The sequence below is a fragment of the Vigna umbellata genome, chromosome 1 (genome assembly GCF_029865625.1).
Source record: "Vigna umbellata cultivar VRB3 chromosome 1, Vumbellata_1.0, whole genome shotgun sequence".
NCBI lineage: Eukaryota > Viridiplantae > Streptophyta > Magnoliopsida > Fabales > Fabaceae > Vigna > Vigna umbellata.
Genome location: NC_142165.1, coordinates 82,195,762 through 82,221,963, shown reverse-complemented (window position 1 = coordinate 82,221,963; position 26,202 = coordinate 82,195,762). Strand labels below are relative to the sequence as shown.

At 30.2% G+C, this 26,202-nt stretch overlaps 2 protein-coding genes across 5 annotated transcripts; one reads left to right on the top strand and one right to left on the bottom strand.

The window, feature by feature from the left end:
- Nucleotides 1–295: 295 nt before the first annotated feature.
- Nucleotides 296–3,340, bottom strand: LOC124837879 (transcription factor HHO6-like). Of its 2 annotated transcripts, XR_015783622.1 has the most exons (6): nucleotides 2,862–3,340; nucleotides 2,529–2,779; nucleotides 1,877–2,273; nucleotides 1,363–1,439; nucleotides 820–1,249; nucleotides 296–524 (listed from the first exon to the last, which is right to left on the bottom strand). XR_015783622.1 is itself a non-coding variant. In XM_047313344.2 (5 exons), exons 1-5 carry the CDS (start codon nucleotides 3,064–3,066, stop codon nucleotides 971–973), a joined length of 1,209 nt encoding a protein of 402 aa, XP_047169300.1. In that variant the 5' UTR covers nucleotides 3,067–3,340; the 3' UTR covers nucleotides 666–970. The 2 variants fall into 2 exon arrangements, 1 of the variants encoding a protein (XP_047169300.1); XM_047313344.2 differs by lacking the exon at nucleotides 296–524 and having other exon boundaries at nucleotides 666–1,249.
- Nucleotides 3,341–21,999: 18,659 nt separating this feature from the next.
- LOC148206600 (serine/threonine-protein kinase SRK2E) lies at nucleotides 22,000–25,207 on the top strand. 3 transcript variants are annotated; one of them, XM_088104417.1, is made up of 9 exons: nucleotides 22,001–22,496; nucleotides 23,005–23,079; nucleotides 23,161–23,262; nucleotides 23,339–23,392; nucleotides 23,501–23,593; nucleotides 23,807–23,899; nucleotides 24,175–24,279; nucleotides 24,363–24,461; nucleotides 24,682–25,207. In XM_088104417.1, exons 1-9 carry the CDS (start codon nucleotides 22,335–22,337, stop codon nucleotides 24,958–24,960), a joined length of 1,062 nt encoding a protein of 353 aa, XP_087960543.1. In that variant the 5' UTR covers nucleotides 22,001–22,334; the 3' UTR covers nucleotides 24,961–25,207. The 3 variants fall into 3 exon arrangements, with proteins under 3 accessions (XP_087960544.1, XP_087960545.1, XP_087960543.1); XM_088104418.1 differs by lacking the exon at nucleotides 23,005–23,079 and having other exon boundaries at nucleotides 22,000–22,496; XM_088104419.1 differs by lacking the exons at nucleotides 23,005–23,079; nucleotides 23,161–23,262 and having other exon boundaries at nucleotides 22,000–22,496.
- Nucleotides 25,208–26,202: the final 995 nt, after the last annotated feature.

Genomic DNA, 26,202 nt, shown 5'->3' with positions numbered 1-26,202 from the left:
TTTTAAGAGTATTTTTATTTAAATTTTAAGAGGAGTGTTTTATTTAAATTTTAAGAATTAGAATCAAACGTTAATACTTTATTTTCTTACAAGTTAATAAAAAAATTATACTTTTTTCAAATTTAAAAGTAGGTAAATATTGTTGTTCAAAAAGTAATTTTATTTAGTAATTAGTTGTAATTGAGTAAGTACTACTTCTCGAAAAAATGTAAATTATTCATGAATTTATTTTCATAAAAATCTTTAAGAAAATATTTTCTTGTAAACAATGTAATAAGAATATGGAAATATTAAATGAAGTAATAATTCTACCTTAGTACTGCAGTTCTTTCTCAAAAGCTTTAAAATTAATTTTAAGAAAAATAAAATATTTTAAACTTTGAAATAAGATTATTGAAAAAACAGATCCTTCAGTCGCAGTTTCTCAAACCTAATACAGCGACAAATACAATTTGGTTTTTGGGAGGAGCTGTACTGATTTGACACACTCCAGTCACAGCCAGAGACAATTATGGTCCAGTTTTCTGCACAGAACTCGCTGATGTGAGAGAAAAGAATGTACGAGGAGAAAAGGAATGATTGTGAAAATATATCTGAGTTTGTGAAGAGAAACATTTGTGCAAATAAAAGTATAAGAAACAGTTGAGTGAGTTGAGAAGCCAATGTCCCAGCCAAACATGTAGAAACCCATCTAAATATCAGAGAATTCTCGTGACAAAAGAAGGAAATGAAAGAATTTTAATGTATGGAAAAAAATGACCAGCTTCTCAAAGTGAAGAGAAAGGATATTTTAATTGGGAGTCCCATATCAAAACTCACTCAGTATAGAAGACAAGCTAAACCTTCAGAAACTCCAACAGCCTCTTTTCGTTGACCCTCTTTTATATGTATCATGTATTATTCTTATGTAGTCGTAAAACTCCTCCCATGTATACTTTTATCTGCAAAATTCATGGTGGAGAATAGTATCCTATACATCAACTTTTCCAGGTTTTTGCATATGACTTTTCCAACTATAACTCTCGGATCTTGCATCTTCATCATCTTCCATGCTGTCACCCTCAGTTGGGGACGTTCCTCCTCGAGACCCTGTAGTCAAATGAAGGGGACTTTGAGGAGAACCTGACCCTGAACTGCTAACTTTTGAGGAGTCGTTGTACTGATCTTGAGACATCCACAAACCTCCAAGAACAACAACTGGCTGATTACCACTTCCTGCTGGAACTCTCCGCGTATGAAGTCGGTATTTCTGCAATCATACGTAACCAATCATCAATCCTGATCCAAACTCCATGACACATTAAAATCTTTGCTTGAAACTTTTCCCCAATTAAAGGGACCAAAAGAATGCTAAAAACTCACTTGTAAGTGACTTTTCACCTCATCGTTAGTCAGGCCATCAACCTGCATCAGCTCTCTAATTTGCTTTGGTGTTGCCGCTGCAATTGACATAACAAAAGAACAAAACAAGGTTCAGTATAGCATGTCCTTTCAAATCCGTGTTTTCTGAGATGAATAATTTAGTTTTGACCTAATGAACCTACTGATTGCAGATAAGACGACATTTGTAAACTCCTATGGTATCTCCTGATCTAACTTTAAGTAACAACTTTACACGTGAACTAACAGAACAAACACTACCTAACTTCAACCAACATCTATAATTTTAACAAATTCCAGCATCAATTCTTGGACTTTTCTACTGACCTATTGTATCTGAATTGATTAAAAATTGAGTCTTTTATTATGAAAACCAGTATCAGAAATATAAAGTAACATGACATTTCTAGATTAAGAAAGTGAAATATACATAGATCAAAACTCAATTTCATATCATTTGAATAAACAACAAACAAATAAAAAATCAACTTCTTACCTTGGGAACCTCCTAGTTTCTGCAAAGCATTAACAAATCGTCTGTGCAATTCAGGGGACCAGCATCTCCTCTGTTTTCTCGCAGTCTGCTGAAGCGATGATGCCCTCAAACTGGGGTGCACCGTAGGAGGAGAAGAAGAAACAGCCCTACTGGAACTGCTTCTGGATCCCCTTGAACCACACCCCTCTTTCACAGAAGGGGTCTGAAGGGAAAGCCTATTCATAACACTCTCTTCCTTCTCTTCTTTGGTTGCAGCAGCCAGTCCCGCCGTTGCCACCGGCACAGAAGATGAAGAAGAAGAGTACCTGGAGAAAGGCATAAAAGCCCTTCTTCCCCCATTTCTATTGCTGCACGACTGAAAAGGATCCTCACCAACAGATTGCCCTTCCTCAATTTTCTGTCACCACCAACAAAAGAAACACTCTTTAGCATTAGTTCCTGTTTCCTTGAACAAGGATAATCAGAAACAAAAATCTCCGTGCATCCACCTATTGCTTTCTTTCCATTTTTATGTCAAAAATCTCAGAATGGTAAATCACGTTTCTATCCAAGCATAATTAGGTGATTGCCGCTCAAATTGTGATTGGAAAAACAACACTAGAAATACAAACAATACAGCATAACTAACGGCGAGGTATTCTAGTTATTAAACCTTATTTTCTAATGTATGCAGTTGTTGATGTTTCCGATCAGATGCATAGTTATTAGTAGTACTGTTATTCCAAAGCTGCACCGAACTCAACCAATTCTTCTTATCTCTGCATTCGTTATCCATGTCATTATCATTATAGTTATTTCCTTCATTCCGATCACGTTCTTTCTTCAAAGGGATGAACTCCTCCAACACCGGTGAAGAATCACGCAGCCGGCATTTCTGCGATTCCGTTTTGAGGAGTGAAATTGCTGTGGCAGAAAGGAAATGAAAGTATGAATTAGGAGAAAGAAGAGAGAGAAACAAAGAAAATAGAAACGGAAGTAAACTAACCGTCGTTTAAGAGGAGCATGGAGAGAGGAAGCTCGCGCTTGAAGGCGTGGATCTTGCGGAGCTCGTCTTCCAAGCGAGACAGGAAATCGTGAAGAGTGGCGAGTCTGTCGGTGGCGGAAGAGAGGTGACGGAGAAAATCGGTGATGGTTTTAGGGACAAAAGAGGGTCTTAAATCCAAGCTCAGTTCTGGCAGAACCGAACCCATTGGATCGTGTTTTCTCTTCAGATTCAGATTTTGCTTTTGCTTGCAGGAGAAAAAAAAATGAAGAAACAGTGAGCGAGGAGAGGGTAAAGGAAAGGGATGAAGAAATAAATAGGAATGAGAAAGGAAGAGAGTGAGATTCCGAATGATAAAGAGAAAATAAGGAAAGTGGATGTAGGCAAATTTCAGAACGCGAAGATTCTGCGGAAATAAGAAATAAGAGAAAGAGGAAGAATTAGAGAAGAGCAACGACGAAGGTTTTAAAAGTCACTTTCGTGTCCTCGCGTATTTAATCCAATATCTCTATAAACCCATTGGCTTTTATTTCGCCAAACTAATAATCTTATTCTTTTATTATTTTTTTAACTTTTCTCTCCTCTTTAAATAATAATGTTAAAATAATAATAATAATAATAATTTAATTTTCAATTTTTTTAATCAAAAATTAATATTTAAATAACCTAATTAAATAATAATTCGTTGTTTTGTTATTATTAATCTGAATTAAGAATAATATAACTAAAATTTATTTATAAATTTAATAGATAGCCAATAAAAATTTAGAACTCTATTTAATTGTATAAAATTAAGGTTACATACTAATTATTATAAATTATATTGTTTATATTTTCTTTCTTTTTTTTAATGTAACTGTTAAAATTTAAGATTACTTTAAAGCTTCGTTAAGGCCATGGATTCTAAGGGTGAGGATTTTGTTCCATCCCATTCCATTCTATAAAAGATTAAGTTTATGGTGTAACTTAGTTACACAATATTTATTTATAGATTAAAAAATATACATGCATTACTATGTCATTTATTAAATTTTTGTTATACTTTATAAATTCATATATTTCTTTTAATATCTCACTTTATTACAAAAATTATAAAAATAGGTGAATAATTATAAATAATATAATATTTAAATTGTGATAGTTAAAAATATCAATGATGAAAATAACAATATTTAATAATGTAGTTATTTTATTAAATTGTAAAATAATTATAGAAGACGTGATTGATCTCTCGTAATCTTTTATTTATAAGATAAATTGATTCAATAATATATTATAAGTAGGGTAATCTTAGACACAATATAACCATGATAAATAAGGTAACCCTAAAGACAATATAATCATGATAAATAGGATAAATATCCTAACATTCCCCTCAAACTAGAGCATACAAATTGTATGTACTACCAAGCATGGAACAAATAAACTCAACCCGAGGATCCCTTAATGACTTGGTCAACAGATCTGCGAGTTGATCGTTTGACCCAACAAACTCAGTACAAAATTCTTTAGTTAACAACTTTTCACAAACAAAATGACAATCAATTTTTATATGTTTAGTCATCTCGTGAAACACTGGATTTGATGCAATGTGGAGAACAACTTAATTATCGCAATACATCTTCGTAGTATGTATGTCATAAAAGTTAAGTTCTTGAGGAAATTATTTCACCCATATAAGTTCACATGTTAGTGAAGACATTGCCTTATACTCGACTTCAGTTGTTGATCGAGCTACTACATTTTATTTCTTACTTTTCCATGAAATAATGTTTTCTCCTAGAAAAACATAATATCCTATAGTAGATCGTCTATCAATAGGCGAACCTGCCCAATTTGTATCACAATACCGAGATACATGAATGCTTTCTTTATCTTTATATAACAATCCTTGCTCAGGAGCTTTTTTTACATACCTTAGAATGCGAATGAGAGCATTCTAATGGCACACATGGAGCCTGGATGAACTGACTAACCACCAACTACAAAGGATAGATATGACCTTGTAATAGTGAGATAAATCAGTTTTCCAACCAACCTCCTATACCTCTCTAGATCGGAAAACAATTCACCTTTTCTTGTCCTTAATTTTTGGTTTGGATCCATGGGATTGTTTACGGGTTTGCAATCAATCATGTTTGTTTCTTGTAATATATCAAGAGCATACTTCGTTTAAGATATTACAACTTCATCTTTTGATTGCGCTACTTCAATGCCTAAGAAGTATTTGAGACTTCCAAGATCCTTAGTTTGAAAATGTCTACACAAGTACTCTTTTAGTTGAGATATTCTATCAACATCATTTCTTATAATGACAATATCATCAACATATAAGTAAACACATTTCCCAATAGAAAAATGACATTAAAAAATTGAATGGTCTACTTCACTATGTTTTAGCCCAAATTTTTGAACAATTGAGCTAAACTTTCCGAACCAAGCACATGGTGATTACTTGAGGCCATATAAAGATCGATGCAATTTGCATACCATACCAGACTCCCTCTAAACAACAAACGCAGGAGGTTGCTCCATATAAACTTCTTTATCAATATCACCATGTAGAAAAACATTTTTGATATCTAATTGATGAAGTGGCTAGTAACGAATGGTTGTCGTGACAAAGTGATGAATCAATATTTTCACTTCTTCACTTTGCTTCTTGTACCGGATTTAATTAGAAAATTATGCTTAAATGTCCAATATTTTTTCAGTTTTACTATTTATGTTTAATTTGGTCAATAATTCATATTTTAATTAATTTAGATTATCTTAACTTAATTATTTTCATTCTTATTTTCATGACAAACTTTAAAATCATATTTTAAGACATAAAGAGAGCTTTCACGTCATCTCTTCTTTTCACGTCAGCATTATATTTCATTTTAATTTTTTTATTTCGTTTTTAGTGTATTTTAAAACCATATTTAGATTTCGGACCCATTTTTTGGACATTATATTTTGACTTACAGAGATAAAACGTTTGTTATAATTGATTAATATAAAGAACGAAACTTCGTAAAATATAAAAGAAATAACTTTGCAACAAATATAAAATGCAAATTTCTCTATTATTTACGACAAAGAGGTGCTCGAAAAAGGTATAAAATTCAGTGTACAAACCGTATTTATTTTAACTTTTGCAGTAATTATTTAATTTATCATTTTGTATTTCAAGTGCATTTTTCTCTATTTTTTTGCAATTAAATAAGTATTTCTTAATTAAATATGTTGTATTTTTTAATTAAAGAAAAATATGATTTTTTGTTAATCAAAGAAAATAGAAAAAATATTTTTAAATATAAAAATTCAAAATTCTCTCCCTAACACTCTTTATGTACTTTTCAATTCATGATTCAGATTCTTTTTCTCAGTCATCAAACAACAAGTGTCATAATGCTTATTTATTTCAAGAATAAGATTCACCTATTTTCTTTTTCAATATTTAATATATCATCATGCATTACAGCGAATCAGTAAGAATAGTTTGGTCCAGTCAAATGATGATAACTTATTTTAATATGATATTCTAAACTATTTTGTATCTTTTGTCAAAACAAATAAAGAACCATCAATTGCATCTTGGTTTTAATATAAGTCAAGAATAATCTGCTTTAGGAAGGAGAAGGCTACCAAAGGTGGAACATATGTTCATGGAGATTCCAACACGTGTACTTTCTTTTTCTTTCAATTTTCATTCTCTATATATTAATTACAATATTATTTATGTAATCTCTCCAAATTACTTAAAAGTAAATCTATATGAGTTTTTCACAAGCTTTTATGTATCCAAATAATGTAAATACATGGAAGATGCTGAATAGTGAGTAAAATTTAGTAAGCCATGGATTCAAATATTTCCACGTAGCAATTGATACTTTTTCAAAGTAAACGTAGTTGACCAGCAGATGCTCAATGGTTAGTTGAGAATTTTTATCTTTTAATTGAATAGAGTATGCTTAATTAATTTAAAATTCAATAATGTTTATTTTTGTTATTATTTCAAAGTATTTACAAAACTAATATATTTCATTGTACTAGTTTTATGCATGAGAAAGCCCTTTTAAACTAAAGGAAGAGAGGACAAATAATAAAATATATTTAAATTAAGGTAAAATTATTATTTTTATTTAAATAATAATTAATTTTAAAAAGAAAAACAATTAATCATTATAATGATAAATTTATATATTAATTAATTTATAACTAAAATAGTTTCTAAATTGATTTCTAAATCAATTAGTTTTTATTTGACAATAGTTGAATCGTAGTTTAATAAGCTCAACATTTAATAAAATAAAAACTAATTTCATTACTTTTTTATTACATAACTTATTAGCTTTGATGATTTTAAAATACAAGAACTTTTCGTTGAGCATGATAGGACCATAGCGTGTAATAACAATTATTACATCTAATGAAACTTTTCCTTTTAATATTAAATATAATTACACTTTTAGGATTCAAACTTAATATCACTTATTAAATTAAAATAATTTCGTGCTAGTTGAATAGTATTTTACCACTCTAGAATTAACAAAAATAATGTCACAAGTTTTTGTGATAAAAAATAAACACAAACGACCAAAATAAAAGGGGGATTATTAGAGAAAAACTTAAAAAGAAAAACAAATCGAGACTTCAAATGAAAATAAAGGGTGTAAAGAATGATTTGACTTTATTTTATTTTAACATATGATGTAATATTTAAAAAATAAATATGACTTTACAATTAAAATTTATCAAGATAATATCATAGATTTTCTATGTGTCACTCAAAACCTAAGATGTTCTTAAGTATTATGTTAAAATCCATATTCCACATGGTCATGTTTTTTTCTGCATTCTTAACTATCATAGTTTCAATGATGTATCAGAAATTTATCCATAATTCTTGAGTTGCGACCACGTGAATGAAAGTAGGTCTTACCTGTGTTTGTTTATTTTTTTTATTTTTTATTTTTTCTATCAAAATTGGAAGTTAGCAAAATATTATTGAACAGTCTCCTCTTTGATATTTTGATTTTGGATGAAACCTTCAACTATTAAGTATCCTTTGATAAGCAAGTGTTCCAATTTTACGGCAAGATGATTAAAATATAATATAAGGAAAAACATTGTTGAAATAATACTTGAGAATTATACTTTATATTTTCCTTATGCATACCTTTCCTTCACTTTTATCCAACTCACTTCCATGAAGCATTTCAAATGCTAGTAAAGGTAATTTTTTTTTTCTAGTATGCGCTTAATTTTAACAAAAATATATTTCATAAAGGTGAAGATTAAGAAAATATGAGAGATAAAATTTGGATAAAAATTCGTGAACTATTATTTACTTAAATAACAAGTCATGTATGTGTGAATTTGAAATTTTTGAAAATTTTTAATACGATCTTTTTATACTGACCTATACAGGATTATTCATTTAAACTTTAGATATTAAGAAGTGAATATGATTTGCAAAAATTAAAATCCCTTTAAAGTACAACCTATACATATGTACATATATATATATATATATATATATATATATATATATATATATATATATATATATATATATATATATATATATATATATATATATATATATATATATAAAGATATGAATTAAACACACTTGATTGCTGTCACCGTTCGATTATAATTTTTTTAATATAATTTGTTTAAGCAAAACTTCCTCTTGAGCACAAATATTTCAATTGTTCCTCTTTCTTCAAATTCAATATAGTCTATTTTAGTTGAAGGATATTTAATTTGACATAGGAAAGGTTATAGAAGAATTTTCCAGCATGTGATGTCATTATCTTGATTCAAATACTAAGTTTATTGTTTAAGTATCGATTATGCATTTAATATTTTTTTTTATTTAAGTTCATTTGTTTATGTTATCATTGATATATATATAATCGATATTTAAGCAGTAACTATAATGTAGAATTTACACTTATAAACACTTTATTCATTTACATATTAAAATTTCATTTTAATTTACATTTTAAGAAATCATCACGTGCTAATAGAAAAAAGTGTGGTGTTGTTTAACATACTTAAATAGTGAATATCTATTTACTGAAAAGGGAGATCATTATATTTTTTTTCAACTGAAGCAATTATTACTTAAATAAAATTATTAAATAATAACTAGTTTTAGAGATAAAAACTATTAATTTAAATATTAATTTTTAAATTATATCTAAAATAATTTTTATTATAAATAAAAAATTATAATTGTTGTGTAAATTAGAATTTAAATTGTTTATATTATTAGATATTAAGATTTTGACTACAAAATAATTAGTGTCTAAATTAATCTTTAATAATAAATTATAGATTAATTTAAATTTTAATTACTTGTTAACGTTAAATATCAATTTAAATTCACTAATAAAAAAATCAGTTTTATGTTATTTTACATCGGTTGTAGGTTATATTTAATTATAAAAAACGTAAATTTATGGTTGACTTAATAAATAGACATAAATTTAAGTATGTTGCATTAATAACATAAATAAATTTACTTGATAAATATGTGTTTTTTTTTTCTTCTCATCTTTTTTTTTCTCGTTCTTCATGTTCTTCTTGTCTTTCTTCTTCTTCTTTTACTACTTTTTCTTTTTCTTCTTCTTTTTTTATCTAATAAATCTAAAATTAATCAAACATCTAATATGAACAAAAAAAATCATAAAATTCACGTTCAAGACAAACAAAGAGGACATTATGCATAACAATGATTAAGTTCTCCAACAACAATCACACACATCAACAAAGCAACAAGGATAACAAATTAACCTCAATACAAAAAAATATTCATAGGGAAATATGTGTTCCGGTGAATCACATACGAAAATAGCTAAAAATGTAAGTTTTGATCACCTATGAAAGTCTTAACTCACAAAATGTCGTCATTATCAGGAGAAAGCTTCATGCAAGAGAGAAAGTGATAAGAAAATCGTAAGTTCTTCTTAAAAACATTTATGTCTAATCTATAAGTGTAAGAAGTAAAATCTTTTTTTTTTTACGTTTAACCCTTATAAGTCAGACATAAATATCGACCATTTAATTATAAAAAATGTTATCATTCATTGATACAATAAGTTATTTTTGTGTTAATGATTTTAATTCACAAATTAATTATAATTTTTATCAATTTTAAATAGTAATATTTATTAGTTTATAAATTATTATTTAAATTTGTTACTATAGTAATTAATTATGTTTTTTTTCTCCAAAATTAATTACTATTTAATAATTTTTTAATATATCTTTTCGTCAATTAATCATCGAATTGACTTCTAATTATGCAACTTATTTAGCAGTTTGCTTAGCAATTACTCTGGTCTAAGTTAATTATCATCCAGTCAACAACAAATAATATTTAGGTAACTATTTTGGAACCAAATTTGAAAAATAAAAACGTGGAATCATAAAGAATAATCTTTAAAACGATATTGGAGAATCTTTCACGCAGAGAATAAAGATAAATGGTGACAAGGTGTCTAATCCTTTAGTGGTCCCAAAATAGCCTAATTTCTCTCATTCAATCACAAAATTATATAACCTTGGAGTGTTTTTGACGTAGGAAAACAACATGTTATATACTATTTAATATCTTCCATTTCAATCTTAATGTTAAAAACTATTGTAAAAGTAAAATAATAATAATAATTTATATAAGTGATATACTCATTAAAAGTATAAAGCAAAAACACTAGAATCTCTCAAATCAAACTACAAGAGACCATAGACCTCTAAAGCAAAAAGTTTTTTATTTATTCTACTTACACATGAGAGATTATGGCATTCCATAAAGTTTTATTCCATAGATTTGATTCTTATCTACTTCCATTCCTTAAACCCTAGTTTTGATTTTCAAACAAGAAGTCATCTCATGATCAATCCACCAAGATATTTTCAGAAATTAGTCTGCCATTGATTGATGACTTTGGTAAGTTGCAATGGACAATTTTGTACCTTCACGATGATATTTTAGATGCCACCAGAAAAGAAAAAGAAATATAAGCATTTGGCTTATACTTAAAAAAAATCAAATTGCCCACTATTTTTTTTCATATTAAATTTGTGAAGAACCAATCTCTATGTTTCATCGAGTACTCTCGCATTATTTAAGAAGCAAGATAAAAAATAATTTTAGTATATTTTATTTTCTGACATTTCAAAACGTTTATTATGATGAAACTAGGTCCCACTTCAAATTGACCCTAATGATACTATTTTACGGTTATAATAATTCTTTTATTAAAAAGTTAAAATTTAAAAGATTGAATTGAGTTTTACCAAGTCAAACAATGGGTGTAGTTTGAAGTTTTAGATTCTAAGATGAAAACAGAAGTTGTGGTGATTTAAAGTAAGTAATGAAAAGGGTTAAAAAGATACAGAAGTTTTAATAGCAATAAGATTTGTATCTACCTATTCTATGAAATGGGAATATTTAGAATTTTGAGAAGACAAAAGAGTGTTTAATTTGGGAAAAAGAATCTTACAGAAGTTAGATGGGCCTAGGGTTTTGAACTAATTTCCTTTTCAGCGTGTACAATTCGTACAAATTATGGGAAACGTTTGCATATTAAACTATTTTCTTTTTGCAGAGAAATGGAAGTTTTAGAAAGATGGTGGTGTTGTGGAATCCTAATCTATATCTCCCAGGCTGGCCAGATACCTCTAAAACAAAATCATATGGCACGTCGGGAGCACGCGCTAGGGCGTGTTTGGTTTGGCCAATCTCAACACGGTTCTAGAGATAAGGAATCCAATTGTGCAATGGACCCGCTTTCGATATTGCCTCAGATTACGTCTGGAACATTGCACAGAAGAGAAAGATGCCTTTTTTCCTTTTTTGTTTCTGTTTTTCTTTCTCTATTACTTTTTTATTATTGAAAAGGATATCTTTTTACAACCGTTAGATTCCAGTTATCTTCAACAGAATTTAGAATCTCTCTTCTTTTACAAAATCTTTTTTTTTCTCTTGCGATTTACACTTTTATTATCATTATTATAATTAGTGTTAATGGCTTAATATAATAATGTTGATTGAATTTGATAATATATCTTATTCTTATCTTAACCATGCAGTTTGAATGGTTCCCTCCGGTTCCCCGCATCACTGTCGGAGAAGCTTACAATGAAAGAATTCAAATGTACAAACACGCCAATTTTTAAATATTTAAAACCTTTTTTTTTTCAAAAAATATATTAAACTAAAGATTAAAGTTTATTTTCACACGTTACTTTATTTTTATTTTTAACAAATTTACCTGGAATAAGATCAACAATAAATTACTTTTTTTAATGCAAAAGGTTGGCTTATATGATACTAATTGATCAATCAATGTAGCACATTTAATTAACAGCTGAATGTACTTTTTGTGAGAAAAAAGAAGAAGGTGAGAACAAAATAAAAAAGTTTGCTAATTTTCAGCCGAAAGAGTTTAGTGTAATAAGTGACCTTCCATTTCTGAGAAGTGCACAAGGTCTGCTTTATTTATTTGTAGCCATAAAATAAGTTAAGAGTAATGAATTCCGAAATAAAATAATGGGAGGAAAGGACGTGAGATATTAAAATTTCCAAGAATAGTGAAGAGCATAATGGTAATTCTATTGTTGCCGTAGCTTTGTTGTATTGCTGGGTTATTATTATGTTATGTTATTCCCAAAAGCAGTCAAAGGGAATCCTTCTTCCAATGGAAGTAATGATAGCAAGGAATTGAAAACTTGATGATTTACCATACAAGGATCTTTCAAATTTCAACTCAGAACAAAACATTTGATTAGGTTAATCGAAGTGTGGACAGAAGTGGGAAATATGGAATTTTGATTCTTGGTGACAAAGACAAGGTGGTGTGGTGGGTGAGAGGTTACTTGACCCAGTGGTTTGTGGAAGGTTAGCTAGTTGCCAACCAATCCTCCAAAGTTTGATGCCCAAACCAAAACATAATCTATTGTCAAGCAGATACTCCTTAAAATAGGAATCCAAGAAATGGTATATCGGTAACATACTTTTATTAGCTAAAGTTGCTTAATTTTTATAAAAACTTTAGAAAAGTTTCACATGAATTAAAAATAAAATTAATTTATAATAACATATAAACAACTGTAAATTTTATTTTATAAAATTAAATTAATTTTAAAGATCACTTTTTTACTAAAAATATAATCAGTTTTAGATCAAAATATTTTGTAAACAACCGATATAATATAAGTTGTATGTTGTTTTTTGTCTAGTTTAATAATGATCCTCTAACACCGTAAGTTTGAGAGATTCCTGATTCTAGGTTCAGTGAAGAGGGCAAGTTGGTTTCTGATTGAAGAAAGTTAGAGAAGGGAAAGTTTGTTCTGATTGGATCGAGAGAAGATAAGATACCTTATACAAGAGTTCTAAACAAATGAATATGATATTTTAACAATTTTATTTTATAACTTCTTATCCTAGATTATTCGTCATTATTTTATTTATCTGTATATTTAAAACGGATCAATCAAATACTATCATGAACCGTTATAAAAAAATTGTTAAAAATATAATTTTCATAAGAGTTTTTAGACAAATTCCCTGTCCAACTACCAAAATAAGAGCATCTTTCACGTGATGAGAAGCTCATATTCATGGGTTAATTGCATTTGTGTCAGTCTTTCCCTCTCCTCCCTCTTCATGAAGGCATCTATTTTTTGTCCCCAATCCATGTGATAATAATAACAACGGCCTTGATTTTTTGCCCCTTTGTGATGGAATCTTTTAAAATAATGACTCATGGTACATCTAACAGTTTTTCACTACTTTCTGAGGCTGGTTTTGGCTTTTAGAGTTTGGTGTCCTTGTCTTCTTTCAGGGATTCTTTTGTTTGTGACATTATTATTGTTTCTCTTGCTTCGCCCTTGCAACAAATCCACTTTTCTCATCTCTCTCACACACAATACATCATGATTCATCATTACCTCTTCTATTCCTCTTTCCCCCTTTTCTAACATCCAAACTTTTCTAAGCCTACATACAACTTCCCACACATTCTTGTATGCCTCTTCTATAGGTTATTCTATTCATGTAAAGAGTAATAAATAGAAAAGAATGGAGCAATTTCATCCGTATGTGTTAATCTTAGAGTTTTGTGAGTGAAAAATACGTGTGTATATGTTTATATTTTGTAGGTGAGCAACTTTGACTGGGAGGGAAAATGCAGAGGATAATTATGAGGAATGAATTTTACGCTTGATCTGTTTGCTTCATGCGCATAACCAACAGTATCATGATAAGTCTTGCTATTCTCACAACGTGATTGTGCACTCAGAAACCAAAAGGGTCACTTTCCAGTTCAAGAATTTGCATTATAGCTTCCATTAGAAGAGTATTTCAGACTCACATTTTTATTTTCGTTGCTTTCGGACAAATTCAACCATTATAATTTACCCACCCGAAAAAGCTTTTTAAGATAACAGTAAAATCAATTGCAACCTGCATGCGTTTGTGCACACACATCAATAAGAGTGCACAAACACTAATTGATTGCATAGATATATCACTTTCTAGTTTTTTTTATTCAATTTTTTGATTTATTTCGGTATTGTTTTTTCTTTATTGAAGAAAAAAAATGAATATTTTTTATGGGTTAACCTTTTTCTTTTCGTGTGTAATAGTTACAGAAAAATTGAAAAGAGAAAATTTTCCTTCTAAAGTCATGTCTTGTCAAAATTCTCAATAGAAACTTGAAACTTCGGGATATTCGTAGATCCATTAGCCACAAAAGACCACTAATAAGATTCAAACTGCAACATCACAAAACTAATGTAAAACAATTTATCGTAGTTAAGGAGTTTAACATGTGAATCATTGTAACCTCTCTTAGTGCACTCGAGGAAAAAAAGAGGTGCATGCATTACATGAAATAAACTAAAGATATTGTGTGAGATTATTAAAGGTTTGAGTTTTGAAAAGCATTACTTGTGGAGGAAAATTAATAATATGCAAAATAAATGCTCAAGAAAATAAAAAATGACAAAAAGTTATTCCCTGCAGCGGAAAGCAATCTCAAAAAGACACATTTGGCTACAGCCATGAAGCACGAGAGCACATAAAAGAAAACAAGAGGATCTTTAATTGACCCTTTTCTCTACTAAAGCTATCCACAATCACGTTGGAATGTAAATAAAAGAAGATAAATATAAAAAAGAACAAAATTTGTCATAAATGAGATGAGATGGTTATATTAATTTCGTAATTTTTTTTATATTATTCTGTAAAATTATTTCTGAATATTTGATTCAACTTATGGGAAATATTGAGAAGAGCAAGAAAGTGTTTGTGGTAAATTTGGGTAACAAGACGTATTGAAAGAAAAGAAAAAAGTAGAAGGAAACAAACATGGGTGCAATTGGAGGAGAGTGGCGTGACGGTGGCAAATGATGAGAGAAGAAGAGAAAAAGAGAATCGGTTCGCCGCATATGTAACGGCGGTGCTTTCACCGCAGCCTAACGTGGGACCACTGTCTATATTCCTCGTCAATTTTCTCATTTTTCTTTCCTCTAATGCAAGATTAAAAGTAATTTTTTTATTAAAAATATATCACTTATTTTGTAAAGACATATAAGAGTAGAACTAATATTTCATAAATAAAGTTTGATTATTTCATTATTATTATATATTAAAGTTTATAAATAGAAAAAAAAAAACAATTATTTAAATTTTATTTTATAAAGACATTTAGAAAACAGTTACTTTATATTTATATTCCTTTTAGATTTACGATATTCAATTATACATATTTTATTGATCATATAATATTCATAAGAGAAAGTTCATTTTTTTACCTCTTCTTGAGTTATTTTAAAAATCTTGCATGTATGTGATATTGTGTGGTCTATGTGGTTCAAAATATTCAACATATTTTTCTTTTGTCTATATGTGATTCTAGAATGTGTTCAAATTATTAAAGAGTTTTTTGTGTGTGTATATATTGCATATTGTATGAGTAGATATGTTTTTATGACCGGATATTACATTACTTTTCTAAAAAAATGTTATAAATATAAAAAATTAAAATTTTATAGTTAGAAGATATATAACTGTTACTATATTTAAACCCGACCAGTCAGGTATAACTGGGTGCAAAGTCGAATGGATCGAACGACCATATTTTACAAGATAGGATTTCGTAACTATTCGATCAAAAAACAATTATGACTTGAATATTAGAATGTATTATGCACGTCCCCTCAAACCGATCGCTTATCCAGAGCAAGGAAGAGAACATAGGTTTGTCTAAGCTACTTCTTACCGGAGATTTCTACATTTTTCAAGCATAAAAGGAGTATTTTTATTTTTTAAATCTTGGATTAGCAATTTATTTGAATGTTCAACTAGGAAATACAAAAAATTGTATTTTGGAAGATAAAATCTGTGACAGATATTAAATATCTTTATAATAACTATGATTATATATATATATATATATATATATATATATATATATATATATATATATATATATATATATATATATATATATATATATATATAATCTTTAAGATCCTAACTTTAATATGTAAAGTTGATATTCTCATGCTTCACGCTTCATTAACATCGTTTACGCCAAAAAAGAAAAGAAAAAACAACTTTTTCCCTCATTTTCCTGGGCTTATGAAACTTCATTCATAAATTTCAAGAAAGAAAAACAGACTTCAAAAAAAGAGGAAAACGGACGAAAATGAAGTTCTGATCGTATTTGCATATTGCATTCAAACAAATATTGTTCCCAAACTTTAAGATGACAATATATTCTACACTCTAACATTACCAATTTGGGCCTAAACATTGGATGACCGAATCAACAACTTGGACCTATGTATTACAAAACTCGATGGGGCTTTCTTCCTACACCCCAAGTTTTCTTACTGCATCTTCAAGTTTCATATGATAATAGAAATAACTTTTAAAAAAAATATATAAAATAAAAAAGAAATTAGGTAAGCAGTAATTAGCCCTTTATATCTACTAAAGGCATGTACCCTAAGTCATATTCACGCATTTTCTTCTTCTTTCGTCTCTGATGTCCTTTGGTTTTGTAGTGTGCTTTGTATTTATTCTTCATTCTAGTAGTTTCATTAAGTTGGTTTTTTTTCATCCTCTTTATTTTATATTTATTTTCTTTAAAATTTATATTGAATTTTATTATATTTTGCATGTACTGGATTTCAAAATCTTATTTATGAAATTTATCGAATTTTGAAATCCAATTTAAAAGCTCACTGGATTTCGAAACTAATCGGATTTTAAAATTCGATCCAAGAACTTACTAGATTTTGAAATTTGATATTTACTTATCCAGATTTCAAAATCTGGTTAACAGTTCTATCGAATTTCGAAATTAGCTATTCATTTTCTTTTTTTTTTAATTTTTTTAACCTTTTTTTTACTTGTTTTGTTTTAACAATTTATTGATCTTCAATTTCAATTATTATTACTGAAGAAGTGAGGTATTCAATAGTAGTGATGTTTTGCTATATTGTAATATGAAAGATTATCCTTTCACTTTGATGAATTCATAAGTAAAAATGAACTTTGTCAGATTTATCTTTTTTTATCAATGAAATGTGAGTTAGATTATACAAACAATTTTACAATTGATCATATTTTTTTCAAACGTGATAAGTTAATTGAGTGGGTTCAAGGGATTGGTTTTGTTCTTGGTTTTCTTGTCATCATTATACATTACAAAAAAAATTTGGAATTACCGACAGCTCGGTAATAGCAAAATTCCTTTGGTAATAGTATTGTCGGAAACATTTACCAATAAATATTGGTCATCGATAATTACCGGTAGTTAATATCCGTTAGTAAATACTTGAGCGAATACAATGCATTACCGACATATTTATATGTCCGTATAGTCCATCAGTAAATACGATAACATGTTGAGTGCAATGAACAATATTTCCTACGCCATCACAATCAAACTTGAAGATGAAACCAATTAGTGAAACCAAGGAGATAATGCATTGATAATCAAATCCAGAACATTATTCACTAAAACATGTCTATATATAGTGTCATTAATAAAATATAGAAGTTTTAAAGTAAATGTTTATAAGCTAATAAAGTCCTAATAATCAACATAGTCATTCGAATTATTTTCTTCTTCTTCATTGTGTTGTTGCTACTACTATGGAGGTGGCCAGACTAAAGTGGGCTCGACTGGAGAGGGTTGTTGTTGGGATAATGTTGGGCTAGACTGAGGTTGTTGAAGATAAATCTATGCTTCTGGGAGTAAGAATGTCATGACCAGATTTTGCAAGCCATAAGGCTTACACACACTGACAATTTTGACTGTGTTGACCCTTTAAATAAAGACTCATTTGTCTCTGTCAATAAATTATAAAACCTTTAAGTGACTTCATTAGAGACTTTTATAAAGGACTATCGGCGACTTATTGTTCTTCAACATGTCGAGTAGAGCATTATTTACCATCTTTTGCATATACATAAATTGATCTATCTTAGAAATATGTACAAAAGTGTTCGAACCTGAGGGCTATCAATATTCACGTGCAGTCGAGGTAGAGGGAACTTCTTCACCATGAAATATCCAAATCTTGTCATTTTGCATGAATCCTTTTTGGTATAGGTGAACTTTTACCACTTCACCTTTCCAAAATTTAGTACATTCGCACTTGATGCATGAATATCTAATCCCTCTATCAAGAGTGTAATATTTATATTGTCTTGTTGTCCGAACAAACTCTTCAACTCTCTAGACAAAAGTTTCCTTCAAACCCCTTCTACCATGTAACAATGATCATACATCCACCCATGGTGGTTGGGAACTTCGACCATGTTCTGTGACAACCCAAAGTGATGTGAATCGAACCAATGATGGTGACATGCCACTTTGTTGTAGTTTTTAAGTAAATAGTTTGTTTAAATAATTGCACAATCCTTTGTAAAATTAGCTGACCAAATTATGCTTTGGATTAATTAATTAATGAGTTTTATTTTGGTTTTATTTCAAGTTGTAATAAATTCCTAATTGACCACTTAGTCATTAGCCTTTGGAAGACCAAAATGATGTAAAACTAAATGTTTTTGGGTGACTTTTGGTTACCACATATTGTAGTTAAAATAAGTCGTTATCTCTTTTGTAATTCTGATGGCTAAAGCTTTTAATAGGCTTAACCATTTCATCATAAAAAAAACAAGTGAAAATAGGGTTAGTGAGAGTTATTCTCCTAAGTTCTTGGAGGATTCAAGAACCCTTGGCTATATCAAAGGACTTTGCCATCCTTTTTGTGTTACGTCCCTTTGAAATAATGATTATTTCCTTCCATTTTTCATTGCACCTCGTTTTCTTTCTTAATTCGATGTTTATAAACTCAATTTTGTCCAATTTTATCCCGTAATCATAAATTTGTTCCACATGTCCAAACTAAGTGATTCTTGAGCCTAAATTAAAGTTCAAAATGTGGACTTTCACCTTATTTTGGAATCACCCCAAGTAGTGTTCTATAGCTCGAGTTATCAATGTTTCCAAAATACTGTCAACTTTCTCTCTAATTTTTCAAATTTTCTACAAGGTTCTAACCTTAAAAAATTCTAAAATATTCCTTGTGAAAATGGGGTTAAAATCATTTAGTATCAGAGATTCGACTCTGGGTTTAGCATGACGATGGAAAATTTCTATACAAGGTGTTTAATCGAATGTCACTCATGTTTAGTTGCATACAATTATGGAAGTGTCAACAATGTTGTGAGCCAAAGATTGATGGAGGAGCTCCACTTACCAACAAGAAGTGTGGATCAAATTCACTATTGGACAATGAGTGATATGCTCCTATGGACTCTTGTCATCTTCTTTTAGGATGATCATGGCTTCGTTTTAAAGCATTCAAACTTGATGAACGCTCACTTTACTTGAGGCATGAGGAACATAAAATTAAGCTGAAATTTGTGACATCAAGACAAGTCAATAAGGATCAACATAGGTTGAAGGAGAAAATAGAAAAAGAAAGAATATAAAAGGAAGAAAAGAAGAGTGAATAAAGAATGAGAAAAAAAGAAAGAAGAAAAAAATGAAGAAAAAAGAAAAATAAATACAGAAACAAAGCATGAAAAATTTATTTGTTACTGATTTTTCTCTACTGTTTGTGATGTCATTTTACAGGAACAAAAGGATGTGCATATGAATGAAATACAACAACTCCCATATTTGAAAAGGAAGCTTGTTCGTAGTGTTTTATTATGCATTGACTCGTTGATGGAAAACAAAGTCTAAAGGATAATGAAACATAACAAATGGAATTACTTGGTGTTACATATGTAGATGAGGGGGTGTTAGCAAGAGAGGTGCTCTATAGATTAAAACCATTGAAAAGGAACAATGACTTAGCTTCCGCACCTCTCGTTGATAGATCTTCATATCCATTGAAGAGTTCTCCATCTTGCTTTCGCACCTAAGACGATCTCCTCCTCCTACTGCGTCGCCACCACCACCGAAGCACCTTCTTGTACCATGTACCACTAGCACAAGACCACCTTCTTGACCACCAAACTCTTCTAGGAAACTCTCCAACCTCCAAACAAACACACCACCACCACAAAGAACCACCATGACAAGAAGCACAACAACATAGCACAGTGAAGTGAAGGAAAAAGATGACGAATGTGATTTTCGTGAGTGTGTGGGGATGCATTTTATGCTGTGGGAACCGCTTAAATAAGATAATTGAATATTGGTGAAAAGTACATTTTTTTAACCACCATCTTTAATTTACTAACGAGGATAAATTGAAAATGAGGAAGTGCAGAAAGAAAATGTGGTGGTGTAGGGAGAAACCCTTTGATATTTTTATAAAGTAACATTAGTGAGGGATTAGTCCACACAATTTTTAAAAATATATAAAACTTTAAAGGGCTTAGCCCTCTTAAGAACAATATTTTTAAAAAATAAAATTTTATTGAGGGTTTAGCACACACAAACAGCAATTTTTTAAAAGAAAAAAAAAATTCAAGGAGGTCTTAGCCCTAATTACTATTAATATTTTCTCATAAATAGAAAATAGACATGATGATGAAGCTTGAATTTCACAGTCCGACAACTCTCATTATAATAAATTTGCTACCCCAGTTTAAAGAAGTGTCCGTTCCACATACTAAGTCGTCGCATAAGCATTGGTAGTTGGGTCAGACCGAGGGTTTTATTGGAACGCTTTTTGATGTTTTCTTGTAGTAATTGAGTGTACCTATAAACGCTTAAGAAAATATAAATTGCTACTAAATATCACGACCATTACAGAGTTATTGTTATATTTTACAGATATAACAACGGCAATTCAAGAATTATCGTAACATATAAAATTATTACAATAGTTCTGACTTTCATCAAAACCTTTTTTGACAACAGTAGTGGTTAATGTTGTGAAATTTTTTAGTTATTGTTAGCAGTTTTTTTGTAATAGATCAACATTGAAAATAAATAAAATAGCTAAATAAGGAGGCCATTTCTGCCTTTATGTTACGATACCAAATAATTCAAATGCAAATAACTAATCATTACAAAAAAATAAAGAACTGTAAAAGCCTTCTTTACAAGATAAAAAAGCTATGAGTTATTTAATTACAATTCTTATAATTATAAAAAGCCATGTTAATATTAAAATGTGTACAAGTGTTAATAAATCACTTTCAAAACTTCACATTCATAAAAAATCTAGAATTGTTTTCGTGTTTTAATACATTATTTTCATTTTTTATTTTAATATCGTCTAACGTTTAAACCATATTTTTTAAGGAAAAATCTTATGGTTTTCTTCAAGAATTTGACAATGCGAAATTATATTTTACGACTTAAATCCGATTGATCCCTTACACTTTGTTTAGTTCGTGGAAAATAAGAGAATAGAGGACGGGAACGAATGAAAATGAGGGAAAATGAAATACTAAAAGAGAAAAACAAAGTGCGAAGAAATGTTTTAAGAAATAAATAAAATCTGTTGGAAACGAAAGAAAACGTAAAGTTTGCAGTAGTAACATATAAAAGAAGTAAAATCTTAAGAGCACCGAACAGAAAGACAGCATATAACACAGAAGCATCTAGAGAGAGACAGTTCACGAGTGTGTCACCGCCAATTTGCAGCTGGAATCAATCAAATTGTACTGCTTCTACTACTATACTATGCATGGTGTACATATCAAACTTCTGAAAATCCCAAATGCTCGTTTGGGTTGGTGAAGCTTTCACGGGGTGGAACCATTTCTGGTCTCTTTCTTCACCCACCAGCTCTAAATCCTGTGGCCCACACCCAACCACGTCAAAGCCCACGCATTTCTTCCTCCTCAGCCGGGGCTTCGGTGTCACCTTTCTGCTTTTGCTTTATCTTTCGGAATGCTAATAATGTGAGAGTTTAGCTTCTTGTTGGGGGTGCTGTGCTTCAATAAAACTTCTTTTTTTAAACCAAATAGATCTGTCTGCTATGGCTGTTGGGCCAGGAATGGATATGCCGATCATGCATGACAGTGATCGCTACGAACTCCTGCGTGACATTGGTTCTGGCAACTTCGGTGTAGCAAGGCTCATGAGGGACAAGCTCACCGAGGAACTTGTTGCTGTTAAGTATATTGAGAGAGGTGAAAAGGTTTGTCATCTACGTTCTCTATCCTTCTTCTGCTACTTATAGCGCAAATCAATCAACCAACAAAAGCTAGTCTCTCGTAACCAACAACCTCTGTTGAACGAGGTGTCTAGTTATAATGTTTGATTGTATCTCAATCGGAAGCCTTCCGGAAGATATATAATACATGGGGAAACCAAAAATAAAAAACGTGCATATCAATGATGTTTGTGCTGTATGTGGGGGTAGAAGTTTGGAACTGAGTTTTTCGTAGGATTTCTGCTTTAAGTGTTTTGATTAACTAAAGATTATCATTTGAAGGATCACTTGATTTGGTTAACTGAGCTTCTCTCTTCAGTTTCTTTCATAGAATTCATGTTGTTGTTACTTCTTTTGGTTACTACTAACGCAAGTTGAATTAAGCGTAACTTTTGCTTGTTATGATCTCGTCAATGTAAAAATTTGGATGATGGCCTTGTTGGTAAAATTGGTTTGGTAGACCTGACGGCAGGGTCATGCTGATTCTTAACAGATAGATGAAAATGTACAGAGAGAAATTATAAATCACAGATCTCTGAGGCATCCTAATATTGTGAGGTTCAAGGAGGTGTGTAAACTCCTAATGTCTCATGCTATTTGTTCGTATGTTAGAAGTATTGTAATTGGTCCTTTGCTTATGTGAGTTTAGGTTATATTGACACCAACACATTTGGCAATTGTAATGGAATATGCTTCTGGAGGAGAGCTATTTGAGCGAATATGCAATGCAGGGCGATTCAGTGAGGATGAGGTTCTCATCTGTTGCATTCATTCATTTGTGTAATGCTACTGCATATGCCTTTAATCTCTGTAATTGTGTGCTGCAGGCACGCTTCTTCTTCCAACAACTTATATCAGGGGTTAGCTATTGTCATGCAATGGTACTTGAACATACACTCTTTTCTTTTACTAGTTATGTTTAGCTCAGAAAAAGGTATCATGAGATAGCTGACTTTTATTTCTATATTTTCTGGTCTTCTTTATTGAAGCAAGTATGCCATCGAGACTTGAAGTTGGAAAACACATTGTTGGATGGTAGTCCAGCTCCTCGTTTGAAGATTTGTGATTTTGGCTATTCAAAGGTATATGTAGTTTCATTCTCTACGATGCTTTTTCATTTGTAGTATCTGCATTGAAGGCTGTGGCGCTAAAATTTCAACTGGGCATTGTTTAGAAAGTTAATGAATTTGTAGGTTTCTTCAAGTCCAAGATCAAGCATTCTTTTTTTATCTGACATTTGTTGATAATGGATAAATTTGCACTACCAATGCATCTTGATTGTCCTACTTCTTCAGTCCTCAGTGCTACATTCTCAACCAAAATCTACAGTGGGAACCCCTGCATATATCGCTCCAGAAGTTTTGCTTAAGAAGGAATATGATGGCAAGGTATGTTGTAACTTCTATCACTTGGAATTTAGTTAACTTGTGACACTTTCAAAATTTCCCATGAAGATGCTGTTGATTTAGGTTGAGTTTTAATAGAAAATTTTAATGTCCATAAATACCTTTTATTTATGGGTAGAATAAAAGATTTGTGATAACACTAGCTTGGTATACATTAAAACATTTGAAGCCCTGATGTTGATAAACCAGCACTGCATTCTGACATAGCTTTTTAATTGTTTACTTCATACTAATGTTGAGACTCAATTTTGAGACAGATTGCAGATGTGTGGTCTTGTGGGGTGACCTTGTATGTCATGTTGGTGGGAGCATATCCATTTGAGGATCCCGAGGAACCTAAAAATTTCCGCAAGACAATACATGTAGCTAACTGCATTTTTTTTTCAGTCAATGTGGTGTACTTTTATGAAATTACTTTTCCTAAACTGATGCATGTTTGTTGCAGAGGATTTTGAATGTTCAGTACTCAATTCCAGACTATGTTCATATATCTCCCGAGTGCCGTCATCTGATATCAAGGATTTTTGTTGCTGATCCTGCAAAAGTAAGTGTTTTTGTCGTTACATTTGTTTAATCTTCATGTATTATCATCATTAAACAATGAACCGAATAGAAATCATTACGAATGCGTTTCAAGCTAATTATTATGATAGCCAACAAACTTATCATCGATAGCAGTTTTTAATCGGACGATCTCCTTTTATTGGTTTCAAGGATGATGACATTGACATTTAACATAGAAACTAAAATTGTTTGTACAACAGAGAATAAGTATTCCTGAAATTAGAAACCACGAGTGGTTTTTGAAGAACCTTCCAAGTGATCTGATGGATGGGAATAGCAACAACCAGTTTGAGGAGCCTGATCAACCAATGCAAAGCATTGAAGAAATCATGCAGATAATCAGAGAGGCTACAATTCCTGCAGCTGGATCTCAGTCTCCCAACCATGATCTTACTGGTAGCTTGGATATTGATGAGGACATGGATACAGATCCTGATCTTGACTTAGATAGCAGTGGAGAAATAGTGTATGCCATGTAAGTTGGTGGAAGGCCATTCAGCTGATTTTGAGAGTCAATACAGTGTTATGTCTAAAGGTTCTTCATTGCTTTGTGAAATATTTACAAATATACTTCACTTTCTACCATGAAGGATTGTGTTATGGAATTTTCCTTGTGCTGGGAGAAATCCATCCTGCTTGCATTTAAGTTGTACTGATCTTACCTCATTACTTGATGTTTTTTATACTTGGGTTATTTTTATATACAGTGTGAATTGGTCTTCTTTATCTTTTGGATGAGGTTCTTTCAGTGCTTTTAATAGCATTCTTTAATTAAAACTTAAGTGTAAGTTTATAATTTATGTTGTGCCAACATTTATTTTGTAAATTACCAAAATAAAACTGAAATTCTAAATGAGAAACACATAATTGCGTCTACATTTTGTTGTCTGTTTATAGAGTTTCCTTCCCCTTTTCATGACATATATATATAAAAAGTGGGAACATGTGAAATGAGAACGGTCACACATATACTGAATATGGTTTTTGATTTTTGCTACACTAGTAATTTTATGATTTTCATAAAATATATAGATATTATTCAAAAATCAAATATTAACATATCATTAATTATTAAAAGGGATAAATCTAACATTTACAGAGACTAAAACTTTATTTTTATACCTAAAAATACAAATAAATATATTCTTTATAAATTTTTAATATATATTTGTCTAAAAGATATTTTTATGTCAAATTTTATTGTCAAATTACTTAACATGAAATATTCGACGTAGATACTATCAAGACCCAAGGAGTCTAATCTTTTTAAAGTGTTTTAATGATAAAAAATATTGAACGTAATATGTTATATGAAGTTTCGTAATGAAACGATACACACCAACAAATTAAGAGCCTAAACCTCTTATGAGAGTAATCAGGAGTATGAATGACTACTTTCTCTTAATAAACGATCTAGTCTAGTATTCCCTTCAAGTGTTCTACTTGGTATTTTAGTAAGGGTATCATTTTTATGTTTAAGGGATTCTAAGTAATTTATGTTCTTGGCTACTATTATATCTTTTATAAGCTTTTTATTTTGTTGCCTAGTTTCTTCCTTATCCTATTCTGAGACACTCAACTCTATCCTAACATTTTTTTTAGTGTCTTCACATTATCTCTAGATGTAGTTACTTTCTCTTTTAGATTATTTCTGTGTGAGGAGTTCTATTCGTTGATTACATAAATCCTTATATGTACTAGACAGTTTGGATGAATATGAT